Source organism: Globicephala melas, chromosome 1 (assembly GCF_963455315.2).
Source record: "Globicephala melas chromosome 1, mGloMel1.2, whole genome shotgun sequence".
In the NCBI taxonomy this organism is placed as follows: Eukaryota; Metazoa; Chordata; class Mammalia; order Artiodactyla; family Delphinidae; genus Globicephala; species Globicephala melas.
Window position 1 is genome coordinate 110,089,664 of NC_083314.1, and position 27,467 is coordinate 110,117,130.

Below are 27,467 nucleotides of genomic sequence, written 5' to 3' on the forward strand. Positions count from 1 at the left end.
CTGACACCAGCTGCTTTTATACTTGTCAATTCCACATTGTGTATATGTTCCCTACATTCACCTGCTTCACTATTTTGTTACTTGCCTAGATCCTGAAGGCATGTTAGTTGCGACGTCTGCTCTATATTCTATGGACATTTAAAAATTATTTTTTGGGCTTTCCTGGTGGCACAGTGGTTAAGAATCCGCCTGCCAATGCAGGGGACACAGGTTCGAGCCCTGGTCCGGGAAGATTCCACATGCCACAGAGTAACTAAGCCCGTGAGCCACAACTACTGAGCCCGCGTGCTGTAACTACTGAAGCCTGCGCACCTAGATCCTTTGCTCCGCAACAAAAGAAGCCACCACAATGAGCACCCACTGCAACAAAGAGTAGCCCCCACTCGCCGCAACTAGAGAAAGCCCGCGTGCAGCAACGAAGACCCAATGCAGCCAAAAATAAAAATAAATAATTTTTTAAAAAATTTATTTTTTTATTAATATAAGAATTAATTTTGATCAGTTTTCTAAAGCTATAAATAGTGTACTTTAAATTGAATGGCTCCAGTTTGATACATAATCCTTTCAACAATGCAAGCCCTTAAGTAAACTGTTCTTTTTATATAAACGAAAGGTTCTGAGTAAGAAATTTTCATACGGTGTCTAGTTGGCAATGCCTGAATCATAAGAATTAATCGCCTTTCAGGGAGAGCCTCTCAAATACATGTCTTAATAATGCAACTTTTGAAGTTAACTTCTTTAAAACGTTCCTTTGGGGACTACTGAAACAAACAGAATGTGTCTATTTTAACTTCACAATAATACCAAAATTCATTTGCTCAAATATGATTACAACAGTAGGTACACAATGGCATTCCTATTGACTGAATTAATAAATTATATCCTTGCCTAGATATGAAAAAATTTGTTGCAAGTATCATCAGATAAAAACAAAATGTTAGTGTTCAAATAGTGAACTGTGAAATACTGGTTTTATAACTCTTTCCTGAACTAAATATTTGTTATTTGTTTTTTGCTATTTGTAGGTGTTTTATGGTATCTACATACACTAGATTTTAAAAATTATCTACTTTCCTCAGCTTCAGCCACTTCTCATTATCACATCAGCTCATTATCTGTAACTGCAGAAACCCAAGTTATTAACAGAAAAACAAAAGTTTCTGTTTTACAAAGAGCTGGAATGTGAACTGGTATCCTTTCTTAGCTCAACTCCAATAATTAAGCCTAAAAGGATATCTTTTCCAGAGTTGTTTATTGTCAATAATCACTCCCTTCTCTTTCTACAAGATCAGAACAAACAACAGCCTAAGTTTTTGCTCCTTAATACTAGTTCTAACTAAAGATTGTTTTTAAACTAATGCAATAACAGTTAAAAGTTCTGATATGGAAAAAGTCATTTGATAGATTTTTAAAAATGAGATTAGATCAATTTCCTTTTACTTCTGAAAAGAAATACATGAACCATTATTCTAAGAAATGAGGAATTTTATTTTTGGCTTACAGTCTTTCAAATAAGATGCTCATAGAATTAATAAAAAGTTAAAAAAATTACTTTTAAAATGCTAGATTTAAATGAGCTCAAGCTCAAGCACTTATTCAGCAATTAAATTAATTTCTAAACATAGCCAGCAGGTTCAAAAACAGTTTCATGCATTTTAAAATATACTGTGATACATTTTTAAAAAGTAATCTAAAAAGATAAGTTGATAAACTGGTATTAATAAAAACACACAACACAGAGTAATAAAGGGAATGCTACACACACACACACACACACGCACACACGCACACACGCACACACACCATCTGCCCCACCAGTTCTCTAAAGATGGCATTTGAGGTTGTCAGCAAAAAAAAAAAGCTTCATCTAATTTCAGTGATAGTAAAAATGCTTAAGAATACAGTACAGAATTTCTAGTTAACAATACTGTATAGTATACTGGAAAGTAGCTAAGATAGAGCTTATGAAAGTTCTCATCATAAGAAAAGAAAAACTTGTAACTATGTGTGATGATGATGTTAACTAGAATTGTTGTGATAATCTTTTAGCAACATATACATGTATCAAATTGTTATGTTGTATACCTAAAACTATTACAATGTTATACGGCAATTATATCTCGATAAAAAAATAAAATTTAAAATACAGAATTTCTAGAATAAGTTGTTTTAAGATCTCAACATGAAGAAACTGGACAAATTACTACTAATCATCGTTTGCTGTCTTCTACACCTGAGATCAATTAACTCCAACTCCTAAAAACAAACACACAACACATACTCTCCTAACTAAGAGAATAATGGATATAAAATATGATTTCAAACTCAGTCTACTTTCCTGTAAATCTCTGATATATACAGATATATACACTTTACATATTTTTAATATATTAAACTTCTAAGACATTGTTTTACTTCACTTGAAAACCAATTTAACATTCATTCAGCACAAAGTACTTTAATACTTTCCAGTCAAGAGTGTGAACCCAAAACTCTTGACTCACTGCAAAAAATGTCTTTAAACAGATATAATTATTTTCTAAACAAAACTAAAACATTTCTTTATTCAAATATAAATAAAAATATTTCCATAATCCACAAGAGACTTTTCTGTCTTCCTTAAATTCAAGGTATTAAAATAAGCCTGTGCATTCATTATACAGCACTGTTAATAGAACTTTCTGTGATGATCAAAATGTTCTATATATCAATGCTGCCCATATGGCAGTCACTAGCCACATGTGGCTACTGAGCACTTAAAAATGTGGCTAATGTGAATGAAGAATTAAATTTTTTTTTTTTTTTTTTTTTTTTTTTGCGGTACGCGGGCCTCTCACTGCTGTGGCCTCTCCCGTTGAGGAGCACAGGCTCCGGACGCGCAGGCCCAGCGGCCATGGTTCACGGGCCCAGCCGCTCCGCGGCACGCGGGATCCTCCCGGACCGGGGCACGAACCCACGTCCCTGCATCGGCAAGCGGACTCTCAACCACTGCGCCACCAGGGAAGCCCCAAGAATTAAATTTTAAATTTTATTTAATTTCAATTAATTTAAACTTTAATAGCTACATATGACTAGCGGCTACTGCACTGAACAGTTATACCCTATCAAACGATCACAACTAGGTACAATACCTCAGTGCAATATATATTAAAAAAAGATCATCAAAGGAAGCAAGCCAAGGGTCCATTAATGGATGAATAAACAAAATGTGGTATATACATACAATGGAATATTATTCAGGATTAAAAAGGAAGGAAATTCATGCTATAACAAAGATGAACCTTGAAGACATTAAGCTAAGTGAAATAAGCCAGTCACAAAAAGATATACACAGCATGATTTCACTTATATGTCAAATTCATAGTGACAGAAAGTAGAATAGTTTTTGCCAGGACCTGAGGAAAGGGGGTAGTGAGAAGTTAGTGTTTAATGGGTACAGTTTCAGCTTTCCAAGATAAAAGGAGTTCTACAGATGGATGGTGGTGATAGTTGTACAACACGGTGGACGTACTTAATGCCACTGAGCTATATACTTAAAAATGATTACCATGGTAAATGTTATGTGCATTTTACCACAATTAAAAAACTTTTTTAAAAGCATCATAATCTGATCAAATAAGTACTTCTGATAAAAGAGCTAACTGGAAATCTAAAGTCACCAAAAAAGGAAATACAGTGCTTTTTTTTACAGAAGAAAACATCAGATTTGCTGAAAAAAAGTTATAGTAACCCCATTAGGAATCAAGTTGTATTACATTATCCCATTATAGCCTAGCCAAGAGCTGAGCATTTTACTTCTACAGGATCTAGGTGGACAGAGAATATTGTCTTTTTTAAGAAGGCACAAGGTTAGACAGAGTAAAGTCAAAGCTGAATTGCAAAGTATTGATACTTAGTGTTTTGTTGTTTGGTTTGGTTTGGTTTTAGGCACTGGCAATAGAGCTGGCCTTGAGCGAGTCACATATTGAGCAACAAGAAAAATAAAACCCAGAAATACATTCAGTTAACTGTATAGCTATTTTTAACTTCCTTAGAAGATAAAATGAATTCTATTTTAGTGGTAGGGCATAATAAAAGTACAGTTCTCAGACTGTAAAGAGCGTAGCAAGGAAAAACCAGGGTAGGGATGAGAATACTACCACTAATAAGAAATTACTTAGGCACAAGAAAGGAGGATAAAATTAATGTAGATAACAAAAACAAATAGATCATCCTTTTTCTCACAAATCTATCTGAATGTATTTAGGCCCAAATGGTATGATCACTAGAAGTGTTAACATGTTACAACAAAATATTTTAGGAAAGTTATTAGATGCTCAAGTGGAAAAGGGCTTATAAAATGAAGTTTATTCTAAGGTGTTTTAAAAACTTTATTTAAAGCAGTTTATTACTATAAGATATTTGCCCCCACAAACAAACTAGAAGTAAGTGCAGACTAAATTTTAACATCAGAGAGATATATATTATTCCTTTAAAAGATATAAAATGAGTAATTTTTCAGTGCACTAATATGTCTCATGCATATAAAATACTCACTTTGCAAGTCGATATTGTGGGTAACATGATTGGCCTATTTAAACATATATAATTTATAAATATAGAAAATATCATTCAACTTCATTAGTAATAAATTCTTTAAATGATTTTTAAATTATGTATAAACTTTAAACCATGATAAACTCTCCAGAAGTTACACACTACTACTGCTGGAATCACTATGCCTCTACAATATTTTTATCTTATAAAAATTCTACAAAGGACTTTGATACTACTGTGAATACTCACAACTAGGTGGCAAACTATATATTGCCTTTATAGCTGTTCTGTTCCCTTGAAAAAAAAATGACATTCATTTTTAAAATAGCTTTAAAAATGTTAACCATTTTTTAAGCATAGTAAAGAAAAAGATTACAACTTTAAAAGTTAATAAAACTAGAATTGTATAGAGTACTAAAATGAGGGATAGGAGTCAGAAGATAACGGTTTAGGTTAAAGCAGGCATTGGCTGAGTAAACATGAACACCTGTAAACTGGGTATAATAATTCCTCCCTATGCCTAACTAAAAGGGTCATCTTAAGAATCAACTGAAATAATACATATAAAAGTGCTTTATAACTCAAAAATGCTTCACAAACAGAGTGATATTGCTATTAGTAATATTACTCATATTTTTTCTACATCTTCCTTTATTTTGTATGAGGTAACCAACCAACACCAGTTTCATTTCTATAATTACCATTACAGTACAGTAAAATAAAGACTATCTGCCATCTTGCTAACTTCAAAAAAAAGGAAAGGAAAGGAAAGGTCCACTTTTTTTTTTTTAAGATTTAGTCAAGTGGTTTTTTTTAGGGATTTGGTAAGTAAGAATTTTACTTTAGATCTGATATTTAAGATTTCCAATCCTTAAAAGGACAAACCAAAACTAAGTGTAGAATTTTATATAGAGTTTTATGAGGTTTTAACACAATGAAAACATACACCAGAACAAAAATTTATAGTAAAATGAACTCTCCTGATGCTGGAGTGCAAAGACAAGGTTTCCACAGCAACAAAATGAAAAGTCAATTATTCTAACCAATAAGCAACAAACAATTGGACATTTACTATAACTTACACATCAAAGCTCAAACATATTCAATTAGAGTTGATATCATTTATTAATATTCAGAAGTATATTACCACAAGTCTGTTTCTCCAGTGCTGAAATGTGAGGGACCATTTTGGAATCTGCAGATATATAATCTTAGTTCAAATTTATAAAAAGTCCAAAAGCCTCTAGGAAAGGACAAAATAAGGATCTGAACTTATTTAAACTGCTTCATGAAATCTCTGAATTGTTCTATTGCTCAATATTTACAATGCATATTTTTTGCATGACAAATAACAGACTCTTATATGAAAGCTCAATCCTAAAAGTTCATCATTTATCAAACTATCATTTTCTTATTATTCTTACACACATAACTGCAGCATACTGATAATTTAAATTAAGACAATCATGGAAATACACACATCTTTCAGATAGCTATTCTCATTACACCCTCTATGAAGCAAAAGAGGAAAGAAAAGAGGGGAAAACAACCTATGAAGTATGATCAGTTCTCTAGATCTCTTATGCCCAACTTCAGCCAGCCTGTCAACCACAAAACTTAAATATTTAAAGAAAAATGAAGTAATCCTAAAACATAAACCTGCAGGGGAAGGATTACTGTTTATTATATACCAGGAACTTTATGTACATCATTTAAAAAAATACATCAGAAAAATGCAAATCAAAACCACAATGAGATATCACTTCACACCGGTCAGAACGGCTATCATCAAAAAGAACAAAAACAACAAAAGACAGAAAAAGAAAAATATCGTATGATACTGCTTACATGCATAATCTAAAAAAAAAAAAAAATGATACAAATGAACTTACTTACAAAACAGAAACAGACTCACAGACTTAGAGAACTAACTTACGGTTACCAGGGTGGAAGGGTGTGGGGGAGGGAGAGTTAGGGAGTTTGGGATTGACTTGTACAAGCTGCTATATTTAAAATGGATAACCAACAAGGACTACTGCATTGTGCAGAGAACTCTGCTCAATATTATGTAGCAACCTAAATGGGAAAATAATTTGAAAAAGAATAGATACATGTATATTTATAACAGAATCACTTTGCTGTACACCGGAAACACAACATTGTTAATCAACTATATTCCAACATAAAATAAATTTCAAACAAACAAATAAATGCTGGCGACGATGTGGAGTAAAGGGAACCCTCATACACTGTTGGTGGGAATGTAAATTGGTGCAGCCACTGTGGAAAACAGTATGGAGGTTTCTCAAAAAACTAAAAATTGAACTACACAAGACCCAGTAATTCCACTCCTGGGTATGTATCTGAAAAAAACAAAAACACTAATTCTAAAAGATACATACACCCCAGTGTTCACAGCAGCATTATTTACCATTGCCAAGATATGCAAGCTACCTAAGTGTCCATCCACAGATGAATGGATAAAGAAGCTGTGGTATATATACAATGGACTACTACTCAGCCATAAAAAAGAATGAAATTTTGCCATTTGCAGCAACATGGATAGAGTTGGAGGGTATTATGCTAAGTGAAATAAGTCAGACAAACACTGTATGATATCACTTACATGTGGAATATAAAAAATACAACAATCTAGTGAATATAACAAAAAAGCAGCAGACTGACTGATATAGAGAACAAATTAGTGGTTACCAGTGGGGAGGGGGAGGAGGTAGGGGCAATATAGGGGTAGGGGATTAAGAGGTACAAACTATTACGTATAAAATAAACTACAAGGATATACTGTACAACATAGGGAATATAGCCAATATTTTATAATAACTATAAATGGAGTATAACCTTTAAAAATTGTAAATTACTATATTGTACACTGTAACTTACATAATATTGCACATCAACTATACTTCAATTAAAAAAAAAACCTTACAATAGCCCTGAGCCAGAAATTATCACCACTTTCATAAGAAAATTTGCCTCATGGAGCTAAATAACCCACAAAGTCAGACAGCTAATTTGTGCTAAATATGGGATTTAAACCTAGATCTGTATGATTTCAAAACTTTACCTACTAGACCAGTGATTTCAACTAGGCCTTAAAATTATTGATCAGTAAATTTCCAAAAAGAAATTTGGCAGATATATATAAGATTACTGATTTATTATTTTGCCAGTTAGAATATAACTATCAATTATTCTAATCATTTCTTAAAAGAGAGTACATTTTGACATCAAGAATGGAAGGATATAAAGAGAAGCAGAAACAGCAAAATCTCAGAATGGAGTACAGTCCGCATCTCTACTTATAAACTGGCAACTTTATATAGACATATACAGAATACATACTCATACAACATTGTTCTTAGGGTGAAAATATCATCATGAACAGCACTGGTCCATGACTTGCTAGTTGTAACATGCTTAAGTATCTTAAAAAAAAAATGCCTACTTTTAAAACTCAACGCTTCCTTTTCTTTACGTATCAAACTGATAATGCATCAAGAATTGATAGGGTCAAGTATCTTTATTGTCACAGGCACTTCTAACTGACAGGCTCATTAGTAGATAAAAGAATACTTCCCCGCTCCTCAAGGCTCCCAAGAGAACAGAAAATTAGATAACTTTTACTGACACAGCAAGAAATAAGTTTTGCTGTTTACAGCTATACCTGTTTTCTAAGGAGGACTGATTCTTTTAATATGTAAGGTCTTGTTTGATGAACACTTGAGGAACTTGGCTCTGCCTTTTGAGAGGAAGAATTTGAGGGAACTGAACTGTTCTTCTTCAGGGAGAGAAGAATTTGGAGTTTTGATGGCAAATAAGAAAGAAAGGATTGAAGAATAGACAGGAAGTTGAGGAGAGAGGAGCCAACCATGGGATATGAAACTGGGTATACTATGGGGGAGAGGACTAAGTGAAATATAAGTGTCTTTGCTGAAACCAATTAAGTTGTTACATGCCTATAAACATATGTAGAAACAGAAACCCAGGAAGCAGAGGGTGCCCTGAGAATTTAAGAGCTTCCCACCAGGAAAACAAATCTTGGGGAGACTTAGGATTTCCATAGGCCATAAGATTGTGGGTTCAAGCCTATCCTACCTAGAGCTTGAAGGTAAGATCTGTCCTTCAGATCAACTAGCTAGTCATCAAGAATAATCCTAGTGAAAAAGCAAACATAGGCATTGTTGAGAGAGAAGGAATGATATAAGAGATGCTGCACAAAGTGAAAGGCTAGGGTAAGAACCTGAGCAGACAGGAGATAGGGGGTGGTTACTGGAGTGGGGTGAGTCTGGGAAAAGGAGGAGCAGAGAAAAATGCCAAAAGAAGAAAGAGAAACTATAGTATATGGGTTAAGAGGAATTTGTCCTCTCAAGTCAGAGAGCATCTTGGTTCATGCCAATTATGTGACCATGGAGGTTATTTCCTTTAAATTTTTGCTTTCTTGCCTATAAAGTAGAGATAATAGTACAAATTCAGTAGAATTGTCTTAAGGATTCAGTGAAATAACATCAATATAAATTAATTATAATTTGTTTTTAATAATATAAAAAATTGCTATTTATTATTACTTGCTTCAGTTGTATCTAGACTTTGTTCCGTCAGTAGAAAATTCTCGGTCTGAGATGAGGAACTAAATTATTACGACTAAAGGTAATAAACTTAAAATCATGTACATGTCAAGTGGCCCTACCCAAAGAAAAACGACACAATGCAGTTCTGCTCCCTCAAAAAGACCATAACAAAAGCAAGAAAAAAGTTTTAGGTAATAAACTTAAAATCTGGGGACTTTTGGACATGAGCCTGTTATTTATTCAACAGACACTAACAAGTAGCTACTATTTATAAGTTGCTCTGCTAAGGACTAAAGGCGTAAAGGTGAAGACAGGACATATAGTTCTTTTTGTCAAAGATTTTAAGCATTCAACACAGCAGAGAAAATGAGGTAGGATGCAAACAACTATGGTGCAATACAATGTATGGTAAAAGTCATGATATAGAAAATATCCTACGTAAATTTTGAGGAGACATTATACATGACTAGGGGAAAATAAGAAAAAAAATTAAAAAGCAAATCTAAACTAGGCCCTAAAGAAACATTCCAGTTGAAAAAAATAAAACAATAAAATACAGACAGAATATAGGTGAGGAAAAAATCACTAATCATGGTATGCCTAAAACACAGGCTGTTTGCATGAAAAGAGTTAAGAATTAAAAGGTATTTTGGGGGGCTTCCCTGGTGGCGCAGTGGTTGAGAGTCCGCCTGCCGATGCAGGGGACATGGGTTCGCGCCCCGGTCCGGGAGGATCCCACATGCCACGAAGCGGCTAGGCCCGTGAGCCATGGCCACTGGGCCTGCGCGTCCAGAGCCTGTGCTCCGCAACAGGAGAGGCCACAGCGGTGAGAGGCCCACGTACCGCAAAAAAAAAAAAAAAAAGTATTTTGGGGGGCTTCCCTGGTGACACAGTGGTTAAGAATCACCTGCCAATGCAGAGGACATGGGTTCAAGCCCTGGTCTGGGAAGATCCCACATGCCGTGGAGCAACTAAGCCCTCAAGCCACAACCACTGAGCCTGCATGCTACAACTACTGAAGCCCGTGTGCCTAGAGCCCACGCTCCGCAACGAGAAGCCACTGCAATGAGAATCAACGGGGAGCAGCCCCTGCTCACCGCAACTAGAGAAAGCCCGCGAGCAGCAATGAAGACCCAATGCAGCCAAAAATAAATAAATTAATTAATTAAAAGAAAAACGAAAGAAAGAAAGAAAATCCTCCACAGGATTGCCTTTGCACCTGCGTCAAAAATAAATTAAAAAGAAAAAAAGGTATTCTGGGGCCACGGCAATGACAGCTTTCAGCTCTGAGCTAAGGAATTAGGACTGTATCTCACAAGCAGTCAGGAGTCACTGAATGCTGCAGACAACTTCTGAATCTAGCAGCTGTACATAGTCTAAACAAAAACAGAATGAGACTGAAGAAGTAGAGGTGGAATATCAAGATACTGTAATCATCCAAATGATAATGAGAGCCCAAACTTGGGCAGTGGCAAAGCAATGAATGAATTCAATTTACATAAATAGAAGAATCAACTGAAGAGGCTGAGACTGCAGTCAAATGATAGTGACCAGCAGATCTTTCTAACACGGGCAACAAAAGAATGATCACCTTCAGAAATACAGAAAAGTCAGATGTAGTAAACGGGTCATAGAATTAGTCACAGAAATCAGTCATTTATTTATTAAGCATTATTTATTCAAGCATATATCAAGTGAAAGCCATATGTCAGGTGCTAGGGGCATAAAACTGAGTAAGACCTAGTTCCTGTCCTGAAAGTGGGAGACACACATATAATTTAACAATTAACTGCCATATTGGATGATATATTCAGTCACAGGAGCTGCAAAATGAGAAGTAGGCTAATTTGTCAATGGATCAAAATGCTACATGACGAACCACTAAATTCACTTATTTATTAAAAATGTACCTTAAGTAAAAGTTTTCTTGATTATATGATATATTTATATATTCAACAAATACATTTTTCTCAGTGGAATTTTAAGGAGTGTCCAATTAGTCAAAAGTTTTTTAGGCATACCATCAATAAATTTAACAAATATTAAATTTAGTTTTTTTTTTCATCAACAGATATCACAGCAATGGCAAGAACTGCATTTAGGATTCCAGGTTTGTAAATACCAGTAAATTCTGCAAGAGATGATTATTTTCTATTTTATATCCAGTATTAAATCTGATCAGCTACAGCACTTTATTGACAAGCTATGCATATGACTGAATGACCAATTCACATAATTCTAGACTTGGAATATATTGTCCTTCAAATGAAAGAATGTTAATAATTAGTAATAGTAATAAATTTGCACTGAAAAGATATGGAATGGGAAAATAAGCAACTGATGAACTATTTACATATATAATTTACACTATTTATTTCTAAATTTACCCTTTGAGTCAAATAACATTTGAGTGCCTAGTATGTGTTAAACAATACAATATTTTATACAACTTCCTATAGTTATTCCTGTGGAAACTTTGTAAATCCGTGAGTCATAAACTGTATAACTTTACCCTTTCTATACCAAACCTAGACTAGATATTAAGTGCAGGCTTGCTGATCACAATGATGTAAATGATTTTCAATATTTGCCAAAAAGGTAAAACACTTAAAACTGTCCCTCCCACAAACCCCCAAAAGAAAGTGAAAAGACAAATTACAAACTGAGATAAGACATTCACAATACACACAAAGGATTTATATGAGGAATATAAAGAACTCTTATAAATCAATTTAAAAAACACAGAAAAATAGGCAAGATTCATGAACAGAAATTTCACTGAAGAGGAAACATAAAAGGCCAGTAAACATTAAAAAAAAAATATTCTACATCAGTGATGATCAGGAAAATGCAAATCAAGACCATTTGATGAGATCGCATTTTACACTCTTCCGATTTGTAAAAATTAAAAGACAACAGCAAATGTCAGAAAGGATGGATGACCAAGGGATCTTTTGTCTCTTACCTGCTGACATGACTATAAATTGGCACAACCACACTGCAAGCTGGGCATTACCCTGTGAGGCAACAATTCTACATCTGGGTATATAATTAATAGAAACTCTTACATATATGCAATAAGAAAGAATGCACAGAACATCCATAGTATCATCGTTCACAATTACAAAAACCAGAAAATAAATAAAGGCCCAACAAGGAAAAGTCAGTGGATAAATATCCAAATATCCAATAAGGGGAGAGTTGAATATTTTACTCATTGAAATATCACACAGCAATTAAAATGAGTGATTACAGCAACATACAATAATATGGTTAAATCAGCAATAATAAGTGAAAAATCAAGTTTAGAGAGATTATATTGAACACAATTATATAAAAACAACTAAAATAAAAGATATAACTTTTAGAATTGTATATCCAACAAAACTAAAAAAAGAGAATGAACACAGGACTCAGGATGATGGTTACTTTGGATGACAAGAAGGTGGAGGTAGGGGGATGGAATGAAGAAAAACCATGTATAGGTTAAGTTCCTAGCTTTTAGGGGGACTTGGGGAGTGAGTGCTGGTCCATGGGTGTTTATTACAATGATATATGGATGGATAATGATTAATCCAAACCAGTGTACCTAAGGTTTAATAAATGGGAAAAAAAATCTGAAAATTTAATGAAATTTATTCAATGAAAATTCTGAAACAGACAAAAAAAGCACCTCCTTAGAGAATCTCTAAGGAAACAACTACAGGAAAGGGAAAACAATATGATTAATTGTAAAATATATGATATTTAGCATATGTATTGGGTGGTAAGTATATTTTCTATAATCTAAAATTCTAAATTCTGTAATAACAACTTTCCAATAAATTATGATGTTTGTAAGCCAGGGCAGTAAAGCTTCAACCAATAAGAAAAAGTAAACATTGCCAAGTTCCTAAAATAGATATATCCTAATAACAGTATATATTATGTAATTCTTGTCTATCAGTTCATCTCTAAAACATGACACCAACAGTTACCTTCAAATCTAAGGTATTTATCATCAAATACACTCCTCCCAGGCTTTCCTGTTCTTCATTTTTAACAGACAATATTTATGTATATAATATTACACAAATTTAATTTTTCTGAGATTGTGAAAAACTGAATGTGACAACAGAGCTAGTTTCAAATAAGATTTCATTAAATAAAATTGAGAAACTAGACATGTATCAAAATAAATGTTCTCTATTTTTACTTTTCTAAGATATCAGAAGTTTACTTTTTCATTAGTATGTTTTTCTCAGTCAAGATTTTAAGTATCTTTTTAAAGCTTTTAACTAGTTTCGACTTTCTTTGTTGCCAAGTTTGAACTCTGCTGCATACCAAAAGTTATTCGTATTAAATGTTACATGATTTCTGTCATACTCTGATGAGAGTAAAATTGGTTTTTGAAATAGAGTAGACATTTGACAATTGTTCAACAGAGTACACAGTACTAGAAAATGATGTAAAATTAACTACTCTGTTCAAATATCATATATGTTTCTGGAAGTAACATTATTTTAAGTGATATTCATCTCTCTATTAACTAATTAGAGATGATCGAAAAACATGACCATTTTAGAGCCATCATTTTATAATACCAGTTTCAGCACAAAGATTTACTCAAAATAAAAATATTTTGAGATAAAAAAGTCAATAAAGCTACTTTGATCCACTTATCTAGAACTAGTGGCAATTTTTTTTTTTACCTACAGCTATTTCTATCTTAAAACTCTATAAACCTCATTTCTCTTTACAATTCTAATAAGTAAAATAGGATACAGAAGGGAGGAAAAATATCAAATCAGTATGTCGTATACCTTAAAATCACACATTGTATGTCAAATATATCTCAATTTTTTTACAAAAGGGAGGAAAAAGAGGAAATGGACTCAAATGCCATGGGACTTATAAGTTGGAAAAGCTTGTCAATTACTCTGATAGAACTATTAGCACTTTCTATTTACTTTGATGCTTTTCTGCATTTTCCAGATTTTCTAGAATACACTTGTATTACATTGATAATTTGAAAAAAAATTGTAAAATGTGTCTTAACCATCTACCTACTTTCTCATGCTACATTCCCCCAACTCATGCTAGTCTTAATCCTCCCAACACAGACACCTTCTACGTTCCAGTATCACTGCAAAATTAGATGCCACCTCCTAATTTCCCATCAAATGTGTAAAATAAGAGGGTGCTGTATGTAGATATAACATAACTAGTGCAGAAATCCCTTTTGAACTTTTTAAGGGAATATTTTTGGGACAAGGGATTAGAAATGTAAAATAAAGAAAACTAAGTAATTTCTTAAGTCAATGATCATAGTCAACTTTCAACAGTCAAGACATTTCTCATCCTAGGTAACAAATGGAGCCTTCTCATCAATGTACTGTGTACCTACTCAGTGCCAAACACACAGCTTGGTTACATAGCTTAAAATTTTAAAGCAAAGTTTATCTTACGGACAGTCTACAGAGAAACGTGAAATCTTTTGGAAGGTTTTGGGTGAACATCTGACAACTTTCATCAGAAACATTAATTGTTAAATGAAGAAAACCTGCAAAAATGTTATTGTACTGTTATTCTTTGTAGAATGTTATACCTTATTTGCAATAATAAAGCACTGTTAAATTATAGACTACCGGGGCTTCCCTGGTGGCGCAGAGGTTGAGAGTCCGCCTGCCGATGCAGAGGACACAGGTTCGTGCCCTGGTCCGGGAAGATCCCACATGCCGCGGAGCGGCTGGGCCCGTGAGCCATGGCCGCTGAGCCTGCGCATCCGGGGCCTGTGCTCCGCAACGGGAGAGGCCACAACAGAGAGAGGCCCGCGTACCGCAAAAAAACAAAAACAAACAAACAAACAAAAATTATAGACTACCAAATAAAATGTGGAAATCACTTTTCCTTGTTCGAGAGGAACCTAACAAGTAGTATAAAGTTTATATTAAAGTTAACTCTGGTTAACTACATTTTGGGCCAATTTTTAGAAAGTTCACACATTTACAATATTGGAATGCAAAACATTTATGGGTCCACATATTACAAAATGGTGTAGTGGAAAAGATATAAATCCAAATTCAAACTCAGACTTAACATTGTGAACATGAATGACTGACTTAACTATTCCTGAACTTAGTTTCCTGATCTGTAAAATGGAAATAACAACACTCACTTTATTGGATTGTTTTAAAGATTACATAAGGTACACACGGTACCAAGTACAATGTCTATCATACAGCAGATAATCAATAAACGTTATTTGTACTCTCCTCTAGAAAGTAAAAGCCATATCCTGTCATCTTTATGCCCTCCAATATACCTTTGGTAGCTACTCAATAAAGGTTTCTTGAAATGAATCCCTGTAACTTAAGACCAGCTACCTCAACCTTCCACTATGAGCAAGTCACCTCTACCTAAATAAATTCTGCTGAGAATGGAATTCAAGATTCCCAACACTTTATTAGCTATTTTGATGAAGATGAATATCCGATAATCAACAAGGTAACTTTATAAGTATGCTACTCGATATCTGGGTCTACACTCTACAAAATTATTGTTGTAGCCAACATTTTCATTTTGAGATTCTTTATATCGTTTTCATTATTAACTCAGTTTCCTTGAAAATAAACTTTAATTTCTTTGGCCTCATGAAAGTATCACACTCATTTTCCCACTACACTTCAAATAAAAAACAAGAGAACTTGACATAACAAGTTAATTACAAGACATAAAAATTAGAAATTGCCAACTAAGTTTATGTTTTTTAACAGCCTATTTTTATTTTTACCACAGCAAATATTCTTCCTTACACATTGAAGCCTCTAGCCTTCAAAGTTTGTATATACTTTATTAATGATTCCTTGTTGAATGTCTCTTAAATTACTAACAAGAGTTAGAAACATTACATTATATAGAAATATTACAATTAACAAGACTGTGGTTTCAGATTTTCTTTGTCTTTCCACAATCAAAACTTATTAATAAGCCAATTCCACCTCAAGTAAAGTATTTCAAATTCTGCCATATAATTCGAAAAATAATTTTTTACATGTTGGATGTACAATGTTTCTAAATAAAGTATAAATTTCATTAAAAGAAGTTGTAACATGTAACTTTCAGAGTGAGAAAAGATATGGCAAAGTAACAATTTCAACTAAACAATTTAAAAACTTGCTACACAAATTATTATTTAATTACTTAAAATCTGTATGGCAGAAAAGCATTAAGAACCTCACATTAAACAACTTTTCAATTTAAATAAATTCAAACAACTTAGAAGGTTTTTAAAAACTGGTTCTCCAAACAAGTTTGATAAATATTTGGTTACTATATTCTAGTTTCATGACCCAATGAAATAATAAAATGTTTGAACAGATGCATATACTTGGTGAAGCAAATTTTATCATGGTTCATCTTTGAGTGCTGATATAAATAATATTTTCAATTATTTTAATAAACATGATAAAGTCCAAATGCAATAACTTTTATTAGAATTGGGAGTCAAATACACCAAGAAAAATGTCCTGGATATACATGACAACCTAAAATGTAACACTTATTAAAAACTATTCTTTTACTGGAGGGAGTTACATTTTAGTTTATTTAAAAGTCTAACTTTTGATTGGACGTTCCCCTAGTCTGGTCCCATTTTTAAAATACTCATATTTAAATATTCCTATTTATTTGACTTGCTTCTTTGTTATTGTAAAAAATGGTTTTATTAAAAGTCCCTAAATGTTATATTTTAATATACATGAAAATATATTTTCACATTCAGTACCAAAATAAGAGTTTTTTACATCAACTTTCTATAAAATACAAATAAGGATGCCAAATACTTTATGATTCTGAAGCCACTCCACTCAAGGAAAAATTCTGTTATTTTCATGGCTTTTTTTCAGTCAGAAGTAAAATATGCTTTTCAAATTTCAAGACTAGGCAATGGAAAGCATTTCTGATGTGCCTCAAACTTCTTTTCAAAAGCTCACGTAAAGTAATAAAACAATAAATTCCATTCATTTAGCTAACTGGTATGCTGGAAGACTTCCTTAGAAAAGACTAAGAGTAATTAAAACACTATATAGCAACATGTTCAATAATATGAAATTCAGCCTTGCATTTCCAAAGGATTCCAAATTTGCAAAAGTGCATTGATATACCTTGTTGAAATCTATTTTTATGGAGGAAATATCGAGTATTATATGCCTTCAAGCTTACATCTAACTGCACAATAAACCAAGCTAATATAGGAATTTATCGAAAATACATTTAAACAGCAAAAAACTTAGAAGCAACTGAATTTTGATATCATCAAGAATGAACCCTTCAGAGTGTCTAGATTCAGCCTTCTCAAAAAAAATTAACTGCCCAACACACAAAAACGAATGTACGTAGGCTATTTTTTTTTCTTTTAACTCCTATCTCAATCTTCGAGTAGCTAAAAGACGACTATATTTAAACAAACCAAAATAAGTTTAAGTCAAAGAACAAGCATGAAACTTTAATCCAGATGTAAACATCTCTGGGACACTCCAAAGTAAAGAAAAATAAACCCAACAAGGTAGCGCACGTACCCTGCACATCAAAGAGACCTAAACACCAATATCGTGCCTACATCATCAAATATTTAGCTGGAAAATGGGAAGAATAATACTGCTAATCAACGTGGACTTTAATTAAGGGATCTATTTTGTTCACATCTTCTGCAAGCATGTGGTGCCCAACATTTTCCCTTAGTCGACTGCTTTGCCGTTTGTAAACAACTTCTGTAGTTCTTTTTTTGGTATTCAAACAAGAGGGAAAATGAAAGCCTGAAAAGCATCAGCATCTGAGCTTCCGGATCTGAGCCGGGAGTAGCTGAGAAGGGGACCATGTAACTATCACTTGGTAAAAAAAAATAAATGGGTTAGCCCTCAAAATAAAAGAAAGAAATCTAGCCACCTAAAGAGGGTTGGTGAAGTGAAGCCAGCATTGGGTGAGACACTTTATTTTTGTTTTTTCTTTAAAAAAAAAAAAACTTGTCTGGGGACTGGAAGTTATGGGGGCGCTCTTTGTGCAGAGTCTGAGGGGAAGGGGAGGGACAAGAAAACAGCTTGGGAGTCATTCAAAGGAGTTTAAGGAGCGGTGTTCGAGGGAAAGGCGGGGCGGGGCCCGGCCCGCAGGAGGTAGGGGGCGCCAGGGGTGTCCGCGGGCGGCTCTGACACAAGAGAGGGGGAGGCGAACTGGCCGCCCCGGAGACCGGGTGAGAGCAGACGCCGGCCGCAGGATGGGGTCCCTCTGGTAGGCAGAGTCAAATTAAGTTGGTGGCAGGCCACGGCTCCGGCGGGGGCAGAGGCTCTGGCTCCAGAAGGAAGCGGCTCCCGAGTGACATCCCCGAGTTTCCTCACTTAGCGGGCTAGGGGCGCGGCGGCCGCACGGCTCCCCTAGGCCCCATACCCCGCGCCAGACTCTCTCCCTCTGCTCCGCCAGCGCCTCGTGCACGGGCCGCGGCCCTTACCTGCAGCTCCGTGAGCAGAATCTCCCCCCGTTCGGGGTTGGACGCCATTGCTTTCCGCTCTGGACTCCACACCTGGACGCGGCCGCTGCTGGCGGGCGAAGGGAGAAGGCGGGACGGGATCCGGGGTGGGGGGTGAGGAGCGGGGAGAGAAAGAAAAAAACCTAGGGATTCATGGAGGCGCAGCCCCTGCTGGAGGCGCGGCTTATTTCGCCCGGTCCTTGGAGAGCGGCGGGGAGCCGGGACACTCGTAGCGGGCTCCCCCTCGCCGCCGCCCGCCCGTGCTGAACTCTCTTGCTCAGTCGCTGCCTCAGGGCGACGCCAGGAGCCGCCTCGAACCTCTCGGTGCGGGGCTCTGCGGCCGCGGCGGCAACTCCTCCTGTCGCACCATTTGGCTGTCACCGCGTCGCAAAAGCGGCCTCACTTGGCGGCTGCCAGGGCACGTGACGGCCGCGGCCGCCGCCTCCCGCCGGGTGAAGGAGGTGGGGTGGAGGGGACCCAGAGGGCGGGAGCGGGGCGGGGCGGCTTCCGACCAGGCTCCGCGGCGGGGACTGCCATTGGACCCAGCCAGGGTGAAAAGGGGGGGAGCGGGCTGGGCTCGCGTCTCCTGGGAAGCGGGAAGAGGAAGAAGAAAACACACGCCCGCTTTCCTGCTTGTTTAACTGCCCCGCTGTGAACGCTGGAAATCGGGAAACTACTCGCTTCATTTTGTTTTTTTCCCCAGGTCCTTTTCTCTTTGCTTGCCACAGTTTAGACCTAACGTAAACGGACCCTTTTCTAACCTCCAGAACCCAAAGAGTTTCGGGACTCAAACCTGATAGAATATTCCCCAGCCCAAGCTATTTGTCTTGCCTTTTGCTCGCACCCACCCTCTGCGCGCCTCTGCGACCAGTAAGGTGCACAGCTGGCGAAAGTGGGGTGTGGTCTGTACTTTTCAAGAAATGTTAGCGGCTCTCGACCTCTGGCAACTCAATGCAGTTTTTTGTTTTGTTTTGTTTTTGTTTTTGTTTTCTTGCGGTACGCGGGCCTCTCTCTGTTGTGGCCTCTCCCGTTGCGGAGCACAGGCTCCGGACGCACAGGCTCAGCGGCCATGGCTCACGGGCCCAGCCAATCCGCGGCATGTGGGATCTTCCCGGACCGGGGCACGAACCCGCGCCGCCTGCATTGGCAGGCGGACTCTCAACCACTGCGCCACTAGGGAAGCCCTAATGCACAGTTTTTTAAAGATACCTTTTCCCAAGCGCTGCACTACTGTGGTTTGGGCTTTTGAGTTTAGAATTTAATTAGTTGGCTTCTTGAATTGTTTTTACTGAATTTAAAGTGAAGGCGGTGGGGCGGGATTAGCCCCATGAATGGGAAAAAGCCAACTTTCCCTGTTGTAGTAAACATCCAGGTTAACCTATTAGTAACATGTAGCTAAGTAGTCTTAAATTGGGGGTTTAAGAAATGACACTATAATATTCAGGAATGTCAACAAAATCTCCATCCCGTAGCTTTTGTCTGAGGAGTGAATGCATATTCTAGGCACCTGCTTAACTTTTGATTATTTGAGGCTGAGATGCCATGGCTTTGTTAAAAACTACTTAGGGAAAGTGATACGGATAGTTTAGTTAGATAGCTACTTGAAGAATGGCTTAGTAGGCATACTTCTTAAGTATGCTATCATGAACCTCTTAAGCTGCATGTAAGATCTGTTGGGCTGATGCTAGGACTTAAGTTTATCTTTTTACCTTCTAAAGTCTAATGCATTTATTTGACAAACACTTGTCTAGAGTTCTGTGATCACATTTTCTGAACTCCAATTCATGTGATAGAGAATTTTTCTGGTGAGTCTTTCAAAAGTTTAAAAACTGTTTATATGTTTAATACATAGCCTTGGTTGAAAATGATAATTAAAACATATGCTACAACAACACTTGGAAAAACCAGGATAAAAATGCCCTCCCTGGTAAGAGCCAGACAGTGTTCTAGACCCTGGAGCTACAGCTAGGATTAAGAAAGAGTCCTTGTCCCTGGAGTGATTGAGTCCTTTGGAGAAACAGACTTGTGTCCAAACAACTATAGTGCAATTTTAAATGATAGTCACAAAACGTTAGGGGACCACTGCATTCAGATAGATGATAGATAGATATACATATTTTGTGTGTACTAAAAATACATTACATAAAATTTACCATTTTAACAATTTTAAGTATACAATTCAGTGGCATTAAATGCATGCAGATATATTTTGCTTATTTTTCTTTTGCCTTACTCCAGAATGGATTTGAGATAGCTGGCACACATAGTAGGTGCTTAATAATGATGTAATTTAAAAGTACCTATGTAAGGAGTTAGAAATATAGTGAATGAGCATTCTTTTTAAAAATAAGTGTAGATATAAGAGAAAGATGTTCACCTTTTAGTACCATGGTATTTTAAAGGTAGAAGAGACTTAAAATGTTGAGTCCGACACTTACTATACGTAGAAGAAAAATAAGCCATAATTTACTTAACTATTAGGAGCATGGGAACATTATTACCCTTAGTGGCAGAGATGGAAACTGGAATCTAAATCTCCTAATTGCCAATCCTGTGCTTCTTTAAACTTAATCCATGCTGCTATAAGTACTTTAAAATAGATTAAAAAATGAACTCAAAGCATTATAGTCTCTCAAATTTTTTACCATAGAAAAAGATTTCAAACTTTACATATTTCTAGTGCTAAATCAAGTATTAATAGTAATTTTAATTTTATATATCACGTGTAAATGTAAGCAACCAGCATAAAAAGTTTTTTAAATTATAGGAATTATTTATGAGATTAGTTATGTTGGGGAAAGTGGTACAATACAAAAGGGAGCCAAGACAATATAAAACTGCTTGAGAATCTGGAAAATGTGATGGTTTAAACAGTAAATTAGCTTAAGCTGAAAACTACTACCCAGATCACAGTTTATGTTCAGGGGGTGGGGGGTGGTAAGTGGGGGAAAAGAACAAATAATAGGACATGGAATATATTTATCAAAATGAAGCATACTTGAAAAAGTTTTAATGGAAACGTATATCATGTTGATTCAGATGAGCTATATTCAGTCCCTACTTGCAGATGTTTTTGAGGAATCCTAAATATAGTTCACCTCAAGTTATGTTCTAATTTATATTAACAATGAAAAAGAGGAATTTTTTTAATTTTACTAATTTCCATGTAAGAAATTAAAGACATAAAAAAAATCTGAATTGTGTCACTAATTTTGCAGGTAGCTTTTAAAATTTTTCATAGATATTTTAAAGGTCTTTAAGAAGTAGAGATGACCAAACATGTAGAAATAGTGATTTGTTTGTTATTATTACTTTTTTTATTTTTGGCTGCACTGCGTCTTTGTTGCTGCGCGTGGGCTTTCTCTAGTTGCAGCGAGCAGGGGCTACTCTTCGTTGCGGTGCATGGGCTTCTCATTGCGGTGGCTTCTCTTGTTGCGGAGCACGGGCTCTAGGCACGCGGGCTTCAGTATTCATGGCACATGGGCTCAGTAGTTGTGTCTCACGGGCTCTAGAGCACAGGCTCAGTAGTTGTGGTGCATGGGCTTAGTTTCTCTGCGGCATGTGGGATCTTCCCGGACCAGGGCTCGAACCCGTGTCCCCTGCATTGGCAGGCGGATTCTTAACCACTGCGCCACCAGGGAAGCCCCTGTTATTGTTGTTTTTGCAAGTTAGCGGGAAGAAAAAAAAAAGTAACTCCCTACTCCCAAGGGATAAAAGTAAAGTAGCAGTGGTAATCAAACTAAGAGACTCCCAAAGGAGAGGCAAACTCAGAGAGACAGTCAGAACTACTTGGTCACCACCTTTTTCTTCCTTAGGAAACCCCTTGCAGGGATGTTCCCTTGCAAGCTCTATGAAGATAATTTTGAGAACAAGATTCTTAAAGTTGAGAACACAGTAGAGGTAAGTTGTAGCGACCATAGCAGATACTTTTGGAGGTGTCTGCTCAGCCCACATTCACTTCTCTGAGAATTACCTCTGCCACCAGAAAAGAAGTCTCTGTAGCCATGTTGATTTGGCTTAATCTAGATCTTTCAGCAAATTATGGGTGGGCCATGATAGAACATGTCCAAGTTTAGCTAACCAGATTACCTCCCCAAGAATTTGAAAATAGAATATTGAAATGTTGGTCAGTTGGTGGCCCTAGACCAGCAATGGTGGGAGGGTTATGGTTGTAGGGCTAGAATGGCTATTTTTTGCCATGTGTCCAAACATGCAGAAAAAGCTGTTTTTGGAAAGAGAAACGAAGTCCTTCCTCCCTGTCACTGGGAATATAATGGTTATTGAGGCATAACTGGCCTTTGTCTTGATGGGGCTTATGGTTAGTTAAAGAGACGTAATGACAAAGAAGGTGAATTCAGGGTACTTTAAACACAGGTCAGGCAATTCTTTCCTAAGTACTTCACACTTATGCTGAGATCTCACTTGTATATGTTAACTGGACAAAAAAGGTGTAAAGAACTTTCCAAAGAGAAAGAATAACTTAGATAAATGTTCTAGAAGGGGAGGGAGCATCTTAATTAAGTACTGAAAGACCAGTGGAACTATAGCAAAGAAACAAAGCAATAAGCAGGAGCTTATAGATCATGTGTATCAGTTAGGATGGGCTAGGTTATGTTGAGTAACAAATGATTCCAAAAATTCTCAGTGGCCAACAATAAGGTTTATTTATCTTTCATGCTACATGGCCACCAAGGTTCTGCTCCATGCCGTCTTCACTCTGGACTCAGGCTAACAGTGCAGTCTTTATCTGGAGTATTGCCATTGTCATGTCAGAAGGAGAAGAAAAGTGGTAAATCACCCACTGGTTCTTAAAGTGTTTGGTCATATTTCTTTCACATTTCATCAGCCAAACTTTTGCTGTACCTGAAAGCAACAAGGGGCAGGGTTGTATAATCTTCCTACAGAGAGGGACACCACAACGATGGGCACTGAATGTAGGTGAATAGTAATCCAGTTCCACACCATGTTTAAGATTTTGATGTTTATCCTAGGAGCAATGGAAAACCATTGAATAAATTTTCCATTTTTTAACAAATCACTCTGGCTATGGTGACAACAAGATTAGAAATGGGCAAGAGTAGACTGGGGGAGAAAAATTAGGATTAAATAATGAATAGTAGTTTAGACTGGGGTCATGGCATTGGAAATGGAGAGAAGCCAAGAGATTTAAAAGACAGGAGAATCTGGTGATGTGGAAAGAGAAGCAGAGGTGAGAGACTTTGTGGCACCAGGACAGTGGAAGAAATGTACGTGAATTAGTTCCCAGTGTCTTACCATTTGCTTGCTCCAGTCTTCTGGGAAGTTCAGCTACTCTATTCTCGTGTTTTGGGAGTCTCCTGTGTTCCCCTAATAAGTCTTTCTTTTTGCTAAAGCTACTGTGTGTATGTGCCCCCCCCACACACACACTCTAAAGCAGACGTTAAGACATCAAGCCAAGGTGAGAACCATCAGAGAACGAATGACACCACCATTCTGGCTATAGGGTAGAAGTGGGTAGGACAAGCAATAAAAGTTAAATACTGCTGTCTCCTCTTTCAATGACTCATTTTCTATCCAGTCTACTTATTATTCCCAAAAGATTCTGACAATATATATATTCAATATATATATATATTCATTCTGACAATATATATTCAGCAAATATACAAATTATAAACAAGTATATATTAAACCTAATATGAACCTCCCCACAGCACTTCATTGATACATCTATTTGGGCACTTAAATTTCTTCTTTGTCAAGTCATTGTATACAATATTTTTCTCCTGCTAGACTTAAGCCCACCTAAAGAGTGTCCATGTGTCTATAGGGCCTAGTATAGTATCTCTTATGCATAGATATTATGTATGTAGGTGTGTTTATGTATGTATTGCAGAAATATTTTAGGATAACTGTCTGCTAGGTAAGCTTACCGTGAATGCCCAGTTTCATAGCCTCTAAAGTCAAGAGACTCTGTTTCTCCCAATCCAGTTTTGGGGACACTGACATGTTATTTACACATGCTTTCCTGTTTCTCTGTCCCTCCACAAACACTCCCATAACCACTCCCTACTGTCCATGGCCCTTGTTTCTGCCTATATTTACATGGACCTAAAGCTCAACCCATGACAAGTTATCCCCAATACAAGCTGTTTTCAAGCATTTATTAATTCATTAACCTCGTACCAAAGATTTAAGAGGGGTCACACTATAGGATATGATGACTTTCCCCCTGACGCTGGGTCTACCTCTCTTTTTCCACCCTCAACAGATTAACAAGCAAATCCTGCTCCTTTCCCAGGCTTTTAGAGTTTGACCATACTCATGGTCCTTCTGATTCTCAACTGTTATACCAAACAAGATTGTTTGGAAATTTCTCCCCCGAATATGCAATGTCCTCCTGAAAAGGATACCAGAAAATACCATTTTCCTAGCTCGGTACATGACATCAAATGAATGGTAACATTTTGAATTTTATGTATTTGAAGTAATGGAAAACAAATGTTTTAACCACCATTGAGAAGTTAAACTTTTTGTTCTAACCCTCAGGATCTCTTCATACTCTTAAGAATTATTGAACACCACAAATAACAAATATTGGCAAGGTTGTGGAGAAAAGGGAACCCTTGTGCACTGTTGGTGGGAATGTAAATTGGTGCAGCCACTACGGACAACAGTATGGAGGTTCCTCAAAAAACTAAAAATAGAACTACCATATGATCCAGCAGTCCCACTCCTGGGTGTCTATCTGAAGAAAATGAACATTAATTAGAAAAGATATATCCACCCCAATGTTCATAGCAACCTAATATGGAAGCAACCTAAGTGTCCATCAACAAGTGAATGAATAAAAAAGAAGTAATGTGTACACACACACACACACACACACACACACACACACAGAGTGGAATACTACTCAGCCATAAAAAAGAATGAAAATTTGACACTTGCAACAACATGGATGAACTCGGAGGGTATTATGCTAAGTGAAATAAGTCAGATAAAGACAAATACTCTATAATATCACTTATATGTGGAATCTAAAATATAAAACAAACTAGTGAGTATAACAAGAAAGAAACAGACTCACAGATATAGAGAACAAACTAGTGGTTACAGTGGGGAGAGGGAAGGGGGAGGGACCAGATAGGGGCAGGGGATTAAAAGGTATAAACTACTATGTATAAAATAAACTACAAGGATATATTGCACAGTACAAGGAATATAGACAATATTTTATAATATCTATAAGTGGAATATAACCTTAAAAATTGTGAATCACTGTGTTGTAACCTGAAACTTATATAACATTGTAAATCAACTATACCTCAATTAAAAGAAATTAATGGAGAAAAACTTTAGTCTGCAGGCATTCATTTGCCTGTTGCAAAAAAGTAGATGTTTCATGTATTACATATGTATTACATAATTTAAGTAAAATGTACTCTACAATCAGCAAACCAGCTGGTGGTTAACATATAGATTTTTGTTAACTTTTTGTTCTTTTGGAATGTATAAAGTATTCCATAATACATTTTAATAATTAAAAATTAAAATTCTATTGACCAAAAAAACTTATTGAAGACTCTAAAGAGCTTTCGTTTATGTGGGTTATATCTTCTAATGTTTACTGTGTTAGAAGTTAAAACTGAAGAGTTTTTAAAGCACAAGAATATACAAGCTCACATTTCATTAGCCATCAGAGTGATGACCTCATCCCATGAACTTAGCCTCTGAAAAACTCTACCTTATGTCTGTGGGAGAATAAAAGTGAAAAAGGTGAGTTACATCTTAATATTATTATGAAAATAGGTTTGACCTTGCAGACCCCCTTTGAGAAGTGCTGTTCTAATCTATAAGGCTACCTCTGATGATTCTGAATTAGTACAGTTTCTCTGCATATGAATATGGGAATGTGATTTCTGTGTTTCCGGAGTTTAAGATCTACTACCATGCCAAAATAATTACAAACTTCTGGACTTTTCAAGTGAAATATTGCTGTGGTACATGAAAAATGTGTCTGTCCTTGTCAAAATGAAAGAGGAATATAGTATGAAAAAAATTGTGTAAATCATGACAGTTTTACTACCGGCACTTCCTCTAGAGGAAAACTCTTCTGAAACTGCAAAATGCCAATAAAAATTAATGGATACAAAGAACGTAGTATCAGTCATACCAAACATTTTAAAGGGTTTGGGAGGTGAACACCAGGGAGGTGGCTTTCCCTACCATCATTCCAGCTATTATTGAATAATGTGCATCTACTCTCTGAATTAGAGTAAAGCTAAACTTTTAACAAAAAGACACAAGACTGTGGTTTAAAGAACACTGAAATTTGTTACTCCCTCACACGCAAGGACTGCACAAGGTAAGAAATCCAAGTTATCAGACCGGCTGTGCACTGTGAGGCCATCCAGAGATTCAGGGGCTTTCTGCTCTACTTCTCTGCCATCCACCATGGCATTATTCTCAACTGCATCGTTGAAGCTGGGTCAAGCAACTCCACGGTCTACCTTGTAGGAAGGAAAAGAGAGCCTCATGAGGGATGATATGTCCTGTGTTTTAAGGCGCAGGCTCAAAATTAGCACATATCATTTCTGCTTCCGTTCCATTTGAGAATGTAAGAATTTGACCACACAGCCCCAAACGAGGCTGAGAAGTGTACTCTCTAACTAGTCATGGGCCAAGCCACAACTCTTTTACTGAAGAAGAGGAACAAGTTGGATTTTAATGGACAATTCACAGTATCCATCACATAGACTTTCTAGTCAATGATTTTTGTTTTGTTTTGTTTTGTTTTTGTTTTTTGCGGTACACGGGCCTCTCACTGTTGTGGCCTCTCCCGTCGCGGAGCACAGGCTCCG

At 36.4% G+C, this 27,467-nt stretch overlaps 1 protein-coding gene across 3 annotated transcripts in view; it reads right to left on the bottom strand.

Annotated features, from left to right (window-relative positions):
* PKN2 (protein kinase N2) overlaps positions 1–18,977 on the bottom strand; it is a 132,051-nt gene extending 113,074 nt beyond the window's left edge. For all 3 annotated transcript variants that reach the window (XM_030866140.3, XM_060303182.2, XM_030866137.3), the window contains exon 1: positions 18,607–18,977. Coding sequence is in view for 2 of the 3 variants with exons in the window: in XM_060303182.2 (XP_060159165.1) it covers positions 18,607–18,654 (48 nt within the window). In the remaining variant the exon portion in view is untranslated. The remainder of the gene's footprint in view (positions 1–18,606) is intronic.
* Between the last annotated feature and the right edge of the window lie 8,490 nt (positions 18,978–27,467).